General features: G+C 41.1%; 2 protein-coding genes across 4 annotated transcripts in view; one reads left to right on the forward strand and one right to left on the reverse strand.

Annotated features, from left to right (window-relative positions):
- efhd1 (EF-hand domain family, member D1) overlaps positions 1–2,305 on the forward strand; it is an 8,584-nt gene extending 6,279 nt beyond the window's left edge. The window contains exons 3-4 of the mRNA XM_017490846.3: positions 685–819; positions 1,666–2,305. Coding sequence (XP_017346335.2) covers positions 685–819; positions 1,666–1,800 — 270 coding nt within the window. The 3' untranslated portion in view covers positions 1,801–2,305. The remainder of the gene's footprint in view (positions 1–684; positions 820–1,665) is intronic.
- A 2,399-nt stretch (positions 2,306–4,704) lies between these two features.
- kcnj13 (potassium inwardly rectifying channel subfamily J member 13) overlaps positions 4,705–10,000 on the reverse strand; it is an 18,066-nt gene continuing 12,770 nt past the window's right edge. For 2 of the 3 annotated variants that reach the window (XM_047161380.2, XM_017490844.3), the window contains exons 2-3: positions 8,049–8,560; positions 4,705–7,001 (exon numbers count right to left, since the gene is read on the reverse strand). In XM_047161380.2, coding sequence (XP_047017336.1) covers positions 6,403–7,001; positions 8,049–8,517 — 1,068 coding nt within the window. In that variant the 5' untranslated portion in view covers positions 8,518–8,560 and the 3' untranslated portion in view covers positions 4,705–6,402. Of the gene's footprint in view, positions 7,002–8,048; positions 8,561–9,768; positions 9,888–10,000 lie in introns of all 3 variants that reach the window. The other variant, XM_017490840.3, reaches the window with a different exon arrangement.

Here is a 10,000-nt window from a genome sequence, read left to right on the forward strand (position 1 = left end):
AGTCCTCCGCACGCACGCACGCACGCACGCACGCAGGCAGGCAGGCAGGTGATAAGGGCAGCTGTGTGTGGAACACACTGGCTCCGTTGTGTGTTGCTCAGTTTCTCCAGTGACTGAGGCATTCCATATGGATAAGATTACACACACACACACACACACACACACACACACACACACACACACAGTCTCTATCTACGATCACCATGAAATCAGCATTCATAAGTAAGCTGTATCAATTGACTCACTTCATCTCTTGCTGTCTGTCTGCTTGATGGTTGAAGGTCACCGGAGTCGTTCTTATTTTTACAGATAAAATAGACATTTAGGTTTTTGTAAGGAATGAAACATGGTATCACGCTGTTTCAGGAAAATCAGAGTCACTCTTACAACACTGAACCATCATTTTGTCTATAAAAGCACATCCTGAAGTGATTTATTCCTCATACTACAGCAATTCATCAGTGATGGAAAATGTTTACCTCTCTCTCTCTGTGTGTGTGTGTGTGTGTGTGTGTGTGTGTGTGTGTGTGTGTGTGTGTGTGTGTGTGTGTGTGTGTGTGTGTGTGTGTGTGTGTGTGTGTGTGTGTGTGTGTGTGTGTGTGTGTGTGTGTGTGTGTGTGTGTGTGTGTGTGTGTGTGTGTGTGTGTGTGTGTGTGTGTGTGTGTGTGTGTCTCTCTCTCTCAGTTCCTCCTGATCTTTAGGAGAGCAGCAGCAGGGGAGCTGCAGGATGATGACCCTCTTATGGCGCTGGCTCGTCTCTCGGAGATCAATGTGTCCAACGAGGGCGTGAAGGGAGCACGTGACTTCTTTGAGGCCAAGGTGTGTGTGCGGGTGTGTTTGTGTAATGACAGTGTGTTCTGTTTCCTGTGTCACTTGACCTCATTTAAAGTGATGATTCACTGAGGTTCAATCCAACCATCTGCCTCCCTCTAGGGGTGTGTGTGTGTGTGTGTGTGTGTGTGTGTGTGTGTGTGTGTGTCATAGGTGAGATTTCATGTAATACGTGTGTGTGTGTCTCCATCTAATGGCAGTAGAGTGAAAACCTCAGTTTTTGAGTGTGTGTAATGTGTGTTATATTTTGTGGTGTGTGTGTGTGTATAATTATACAGACACCATGTACCACAAACTATAACACACATTACACACACACACAGCAAACTATATAACCCACGTATTACACACATATGTGGGTTATAGAGTTTGGTGTGTGTCTGTGTGTGTCTGTGTGTGTCTGTGTGTGTCTGTGTGTGTCTGTGTGTGTCTGTGTGTGTCTGTGTGTGTCTGTGTGTGTCTGTGTGTGTCTGTGTGTGTCTGTGTCTGTCTGTGTCTGTGTGTGTGTGTCCATCTAATGGCATTACAACGAAAACCTGTGTGTGTGTGTGTGTGTGTGTAATATGTGTGTTTTTATTGTGTGTGTCTCCATCTAATGGCAGTAGAGTGAAAACCTCAGTGTGTGTGTGTGTGTGTGTGTGTGTGTGTAATGTGTGTTTTTATATTGTGTGTGTGTGTGTGTGTAATATGTGTGTTTTTATTGTGTGTGTCTCCATCTAATGGCAGTAGAGTGAAAACCTCAGTGTGTGTGTGTGTGTGTGTAATGTGTGTTTTTATATTGTGTGTGTGTGTGTGTGTGTGTGTGTGTGTGTGTGTGTGTGTGTGTTTTTACAGGCTCAGGTGCTGTCAGTACGCAGTAAGTTTGAGGCAGAGCTTCGGGAGGAGAAGGAGGAGAAGCAGAGGATGGAGGAGGAGAGGAAACAACGACGGGCCGCATTCAAAGAGCTGCAATCCGCATTCTGCTCCTGAACACACACACACACACACACACACACACACACACACACACACACACACAGAGATTGTACCTCCTACTGATGAATACAGAAGCACAGCTGTAAAGCCTCACTGTAACTGTAGCAAAAGTAGCTGACACACACACACACTTTAACCATGTTGAGCTTCCTATTTTACTCTGACTAGTTCTATTTTTTTTAAATAGTATTTAATATAAGAGAAGAATTTAGTAAATAATATTAATGAGTAATAAATATATAAATCTATACACATCTGTAACATGAATATTTACATAATGAGCTGCATGATGAACGACATCATAACATCAGGCTTCGAAATGAAGGGAAATATGTTGGTCACCATGATTTAAAACAAAAAGTTTTTAGTTCTCTCTTTTTTAAAAATCATGACCATCTTTCTTATTGTAATTTAATTTTTAATCTTAATTTTAATGTTTTTTTTTTACATTAGACTATGTGTTGAATTCCGTTAATAATAAAAATCCATTATTAAATGAGTGAACACTTCAGAATGAATAAATGTACTTGTGTTTCCAGCACGTGTGCGCACACACACAATAATCAATTCACAAACCCCCATTAAAAATGCATTAGTCAATATCTTTCCTTTCTTACTGATCTAAATAATTGGAAAATTATGTAGAAATGCTGTAAAAAAAATAGTTTAAGCCATTATCTCATAACAAGTGTATTACGTAGCTGGAAAAATCCCCAGTTTGGGAACCTGCCTTCCGGTTTCTATTTGGATTGGCCTCCTGTCCGTCATTTTATAGACATGCCCCCAACACCCTTTCACGTCCTCATGAATCACTGCATGTTTACAGAGTCGTAACTTGGTTCTTGTTCAGCTGAATATCCAAGTACACTTGAAAGTGATGCCATGACAACCCTTGCTAATGATAACTAGTTAGCATTAGCAACCGCCATAAGCTTTTGGGATGGAGCGTTGTTGTCATGGGTGGAAATGTAGGCGGGCTCAAAGAGTAAAAGAAAAAAACATTAAAATCTTATTCAGATCCACTCATGTAACCATTAGAGACCTTTTTTCCCTCCTCCACAAATCCTACTGAATGTATCTTTAAAGAGTAATTGTAATGGTAAGTTCACAAGATGGCAGTAGTGAGCCAAATAACACATAAGACAAGTACTATATTTAATTAATGTTTAATATTACTTATTAACAGGAAATATTATTTAATATTACTCCAAACTCACAGGGAGTAAACAAAGCCAATTATGGAGTGTAGCGGATTGATTTGTATTGACAAGATTTATAAATGATTACGTCCGGCTTTTAAAACGTTCAGCTGAGCACGTCTCAATCAGCTCCTTAGTTCGATAGTTGGGGCACTAATCAGGGTTTCGGAGGTTTTAAAGGCTGCCTCGAGCACTGGAACATTCGCTCCCTAAAAAAATCCCACAATGCACCGCAAAAACCAGGACGCATCGACTGCTCACTACGTTCCCTTACTGGTTACAAATGTAAGTAGCTGGTTCTTGTTGTAGCTCTCAAATGTTGAATGATTTTAAAAACCCACCAGCTAGCCTACGATAACAAATTTATATGACATATGATGTCAGAAAGATATCGGTCCTACAACGTGAGTACGTAGTCATGTCGCCGGAATTTGAGTCATCAATGTCCCAGTGTGTAGTGAGCCAGGGTCTGTACCAGTGCCTGAACACCAGCTAGGGAACTGATTGAGACACACCCGGTGTATATACAGTACAAGTCACCTGGTCCTGAATGATGGGCCATCAAGGAACAAAACAGATACCACTGGAAATGTTCTCACAGTAGACACTTTGTTCTTTAAATCTCATTCATGGATGTCTGTAGGACAGTAACAGTGTGAAATAAGCGTAAAAGAAATATCTCCTCACGTTATCTCATGTTAACTGAGTTGCCGGAACATTCTCAACATTAACAACTGCTCATTTTACAATTCAAAATGGCCGCCCTGAAGTTTTTAATCTGCTTTTTATTCACAGCCTTAGCCATTTTGTTGTTTAAAACAAACTCTCAGTGGTTCGAGCACATCATTCAGATATTAATACTAATGCTTCAAGTGTCCTTAACACACTCCTGAAGTAAAGTGTTTAAAGCTTTTGAAGTGAGAAATGGAAAAACTGAATAACTCTTATTAAGGCATTGTTTTGAGACAAAAAACTGACACTTGTACAGATCACACTGAGCCAGTATAATGAATTATAACACACAGTTACTTGTGTGTAACGTGTAGATCTTAAAATATGAATACATGACTTTTAAAAGAGGATATTTCGCAGCTAAATGCTAATTATGTGAGTGGCATTGTGTAAAGCCAATAAGGCCAAAGTTAAGAAGATTTTCTGTCTCTCTTTCTATTTTTCCCCTCGTGCTTTGATGGAATTTTAGAATTAAAGAATAATTCACTCAGTGTTGTGGTGTTATAGGAAAATATTCAAAGATAGTCACCGTTACCACTTCAAAGTGGTTCGTTTTTCCCAAAACATTGTGTCCTGAAGTGTCTGTTATACCACAGTGTCTCTTTCACCACAGTGAAAAACAGCAGTTTGTTTTTATTAACAACGACACGTGATTATCACTCATCACTTATATCATGTTATAACAGTTACTAACGTTTATATAACGTTATATCATGTTATAACAGTCATATAATGTTTAATTTACTTTTGACATTAATAACTGGTTAAAACTGGCCGTAGCCATAGTTTGCCCATCACTGCTGTGGTGTGTTATGGAAGGCCACTGAGGACAGAACTGCACGATGCTGTTGGGAAACATTACACTGGGCTGAAGTACATCATAACACATCATGACTGCTCACACTACATATGTAAGTATATATCTTTGTAGTGTCTTATGGACAGCGAATGGGGACAAAATCAAAGATTTCTTTTTTTAAAGAATATTATTTAATTCAACTTTCATGTTATATGTTACAAAATGATGGTACGTCTTTCATAGGCCATTCCACACAGTTTAATGTACAACAATAGTCAGTGTTTAAAAAATGTCTTCTATTTGGTACAAAAAGCAAAAAAAAAAAAGATCTTAGGGATCATGATGTTGTACACACATAACCAATACTGATATAAAAATCTCTGATTTCTGATTTACAGGATGTATTAGATTGATTAAAAGGAAAAAAATATATAACGCTCTAACGATTTACCTCTGCTCATAAAAATCCTTCAGAGCAAAGACTCAGAGAAGATAAGTACTTTAATAATGCTGAGCTTTATCTAGGTTTTAATCGGAAGATAAAAAATAATAATAATAATAATACACAGTGTGCGACTATCAGTATAATCATGCAGATCTATGTGCAGACTCCATTAATTGCTCGTCCTTCACGTGGGAAGAAAATATCTCGTGACTTTGGCTTCCAACCAAAACAAACTTTCCAGGCTTTGCCACTTGAGTAAATGGAATTCACTGCAATGTTCTTAGCTTATATGTTAATAATAGCACTGTATATTAGCACTTAGTGTTGTGTATAATTATTTACTTTTAGAAAGAATTGAACTCAAAGCTAACAGAGCTAAGCATGTCGCTTAGGTTTTGTTCGAATGAAAAAACAACAACAACAACAACAACAACAACAGAAACAAAAAAACAACACAGTGACCCCATTCCCTCAAGTGGCTAGCTAATGCGATTCTGCATGTTTCCAATCTTTAACATTTTAATGCTATTTTGCTAATTGGTACCACAATCACCTGGCACCGAGCCTGTAAGCAGTAGTATTGTTTAGCTACAGTATCAGCATTGTACTCTAAAATCATCACTTATAATCGTTAATTCTCAAAACTTCACGGTTCCATAAATGTTCGTCCCCGTTTCATGCTGTTCCTTCGTTTTCAAGTCTGGATGGTGTGATGTGGATTAGGAAGAACAGCGTTCCTCAAATCCAGTCCTTGAAGGTGAAAAATACAGTTTTCTCTCTATTCTGAATCTCGGTTCCATGAAGGAGCTCATTTTCAAAGTTGATCTGGGCATTTTGAAGAAGCGAAAACGCAAAATGGTATCGATTCTGGCTGATGGGGCGGGGGGTAGATCTGAGGAATCAGACTGTGGTGTTGAATAAAATGCTAGTGGATTCACTGTGTATCTTCATGATGTCTTAAAAATAAAAAAAATCGAAGACAGTCATCACCATTATTCAGAAAGACAATAATGAAAAGCCATAAATGATTAGCTAGGTAGGATTTAGCATCTATTTGGTGCTCGGTTGCTTCCATGCTCTTGATCAGCATTCATTTGTTTCCTCCTAGCAATTTATTGTCTGTCAGTTAGTATAGAATTACTCCATTGAGTGAAATAAGAGCTTTTTGAAATTTATGTTTTGAAATTTGATTAGGATCCAGTCAGATTCTAGCTAGTGATTATCAACTAGACAGGTACTAGCTAGCGATTAGCATCTGACCAAGTTCTAGGTAGTGATTATCATTAATGAAATGAAGTGTAAAGTGATCGTTGTTCTCAAGTGAAATGTCCTTTCATGTGTACAGAGTGGATGAGGAACAATGCAGGGCACACACACACACACACACACACACACACACACACACACACACACACACACAGCTATTCCATAGCATCGTTACCATCGCCATTGACCTGTACCACACACTCCTTGTCCCGAGAGTTGCTGTATGTGTTGGGTCCCATAAGTGGGCACATGTGTGTGTCGAAATAGCGCATGGCCTGAGTGCTGTTCCGCCGTTCCCCGTGCAGGACCGCCTTGGTGAAACGGCGGCCATATTGGATCTCGTCGGCCAAGTAGGACGTCCTCTTGTGGTAGGCGGATCCAGTGCCCTCCTGGGAAGCAGAAAGAAACACGACCAGCTCGAACTGCGACTGGCCTGAAGGTGGCATGGCACGATTCAGCGGGCTGTCTGGGGTCAAGGGGTGGAGAAAGGTCAAAGGTGACAGGAAGAGGGGACAAGGTCGCGAGCCCAAGCCGTCCAACAGGAAATCCAGGGCAGTTTGGCGGATTGTGTGATCGTCCTGTTCCTCATAGAGCACAGCGCTCAAACACACGTCGACCAGCGGCCTCGAGAGCAGGTTACACACGCGAAACATTAGGCAACGTTGACCTTCGACTTCACACACCACGGCTTTAGGGCTGAACAAGATTCCACTGCAGCGCTTCTGTGGACGAGAAAATTTAGCCACGAATGCACCTGAGAGAGAGAGAAGACAAATAAACAAAGGAGTGATTTTTTTTTTTTAAACAATTTTTCAATAGGAACACATATACACCTGATCATTCAAGCAACTATCCTATCAACCAATCACGTGGCAGCAGTGCAGTGCATAAAATCATGCAGATACAGGTCAAGATCTTGAGGTAATGTTCACGTCAGACATGAGAATGGGAGTAAATGTGAGCTCTGGGACGTGAATATTTCAGAAATATTCAAGGCTATAACAGCAGAAGACCACATCGGGTTCCACTCCTGTTAGCCAAGAGCTGGATTTCTGTAAAGCTGCTTTGGGACAATGTCCATTGTTAAAAGTGCTGTATAAATAACATCGAATCGAATTCTATCGATATGTTTCGTAAAACTCGACACATCTATTGTCTTAATTTAAATTTTTTTAAAAAAGTTTTGCTTGTTGTACATAATGTACAACACTGTGAGCCACAGTTTAAACTAAAAAGTTTTCTGCCAAACATGCTCTGTTTAAAAGCCCTGAGAAAAGCCTCTGATTAACTAATTTTTGTTTATATTGGTGTTGCAAGTTATAAGCTAACTGTAATGTTTAAATAAGTTACAGTGCATGCACAGTTATTCAATACCTAGAGGTATTTCTTAATATTTAACACTTTCAGTCATCCAGAAATGCAAAGTTAGCAAAATAGACAGTTTTTCCCTTCATAATTTATGCAAACTTTAATACTTAAAATGTATTTTAAATGTCCATAAACAAGCATTTTTCAATACAGAAATTTAACACCCCATCTTAACTATTTAGTTACCTACCTTTTACAAAAACAAAATCAGTTGTGTGAGCTGCATGTTGGCTCAAATAAAGTTTAACCCATAATGTTGGATAAATGTTTACTTATATATAGAAATACATCATTTTACTCTGGACTTTTTTTTTTTAAAGCAAAGTATGATGTTGCAAAGAGAACCATCCAATAATCATAAAAAGCAACATAACACTGAAAAAATCTAAATGATTCAATCTTGTTCGTAGAATATAATTTGAAAAGGAGGTACCAGTGATGAAGGCCTCAAGCATGAGCCCCAGGAGCATCTGCAAGGCAAGAAGGGCAATGGCGGTAGGGCAATCGGCGTTGGGGTACATGGTCCCATATCCGATGGTCAGCTGGGTCTCCAGGGCGAACGAGAAGGCAGCGGTGAATCCCGTGACATATTTGACGCACAGCGTATGCCCGGGCGGCGGGTTGTCATGGTCGACGTCCAAATCACCATTGGCACGCGCCAAGACATACCACAGTACAGCAAAGAGAAGCCAGTGGAGAAGGAAGGAACCACAGAATGCCAAGACCACCCAACGCCAACGCAAGGAAAGCCACGCTCCCCACATGTCCTTAAACGCCCCGATCCACATTTCCCGTATACCGGAGGCAGGGCTGCGCATAAGACTCCGCCCATCCTTGCTGACCAATCTCTGCTGCTGAGGTTTGGTTTTCATTAGCGGTAATGATGAGCTGCTGGTTGCCATGCCAACGGGGAGGGTAGGGGGTAACGAAGATGACGATTTGGACCTGAAAAATTCAAGAAAACATTGTCGACAAGTTTGTCTAAAACACACGGTGCAAAAGTCTGAGTCAGAATTATTTTTGAAACGTATTCTTCAAAGAGCTGCACGGGTCAATCAAGATAAAGCCATATTTTAGCCACTGAAATCAACACAATTGGTTGATACAAATCTTTCCAGAATACATTTGTGTGTGTGTGTGTGTGTGTGTGTGAAGGGAATTAAGCCCAGCACCTAACTGGACAGAGTCAGTTGTATGTGCTGGTGGGAGTGGCAGTGTGTGACAGTCATTGACAAGCCTGATGACCTGTCGATCCACAATGATATATCATGGTGACCCTGGTGTTATAAATGTCCTCCAGTGATGTTTCGGTTGCTCCTGCGATAGTTGAGCAGTTCTAACCTCTCGCTGAAGAACAGAGCAACTTCCAAACCGGAGTGTGAAGCTGCTGGTGAGAATGCTCGTGATGGTACCTCTGTAGAAGTTCCCAGGCTGGCGTGCCAAATTTCTTTAGCTTTCTCAGGAAGTACAGATGTTGCTGGGACTTCCTTATGAGGATTGTTGTGTTGCAGGACCTTCGCTGATGAGGAATTTGAATGTGTTCATCCTCTCCATCTCTCCAGTTCTTGTTGTTCTGGAACCACGCCAGCAGATGAGCTACCTTTCTTCTTTTCGCTGTCTCTCTACGGACTCATCCCCAATGATCAGTTGACTGACTGTAGTATCATTTGTGAATTTGATGGTGCTGGCGTGGTTCTGGGAGGCAACACAGTCGTATGTGAAGAAAGTCTAGAGCTCAGGACTTCATACACAGCCCTGTGGGGGTCCCTATGCTTACAGTCCGTATGGTGGAAGCGCCGTTGCCGGTTCGGAATGACTGATGTCTGCCGGTAAAGTAAAGGACCCGTTTGCAGGAGGTGTATACACACTCCACGGTTGGGGGTTTGAATCCCACCTCCACCCTGTGCGTGGAGTTTGGACGTTCTCCCTGTGCTTCGGGGGTTTCCTCCGGGTACTCCGGTTTCCTCCCCCTGTCAAAAAGACATGCACTGTAGGCTGAATGTGATTGTGCCCTGTGATGCACCCCATCCAAGGTGTCCCCCGCCTTGTGCCCCGAGTTCCCTGGGATAAGCTCCAGGCTGCATAGATGCAAAATAGATGGACTTTCATCTCAGGAGAAAAATCTAAGAGACGGAAGATCTAAACACCCTCACCGTGTCGGACCGGCCAAGTTTTCCCCCGAAAACACATTCTTCAGGACCCTGATCCTGCTCATTTTCACCATGTTCTGCTGTGAGACTTCACTTCCAATCATTTCTGCAACGTTTCACACCTACAGGTGTCAAAGCAAACAGATTTTTTTTCTTCTCACCAAATTAAAGGGCTTTGGTTTAACAATGTGTTCACAGTGTTCAGCATCACCGTATCTGCTCAAAGCTTTCTTCA

This window comes from Ictalurus punctatus, chromosome 17 (genome assembly GCF_001660625.3).
Source record: "Ictalurus punctatus breed USDA103 chromosome 17, Coco_2.0, whole genome shotgun sequence".
Taxonomy (NCBI): domain Eukaryota; kingdom Metazoa; phylum Chordata; class Actinopteri; order Siluriformes; family Ictaluridae; genus Ictalurus; species Ictalurus punctatus.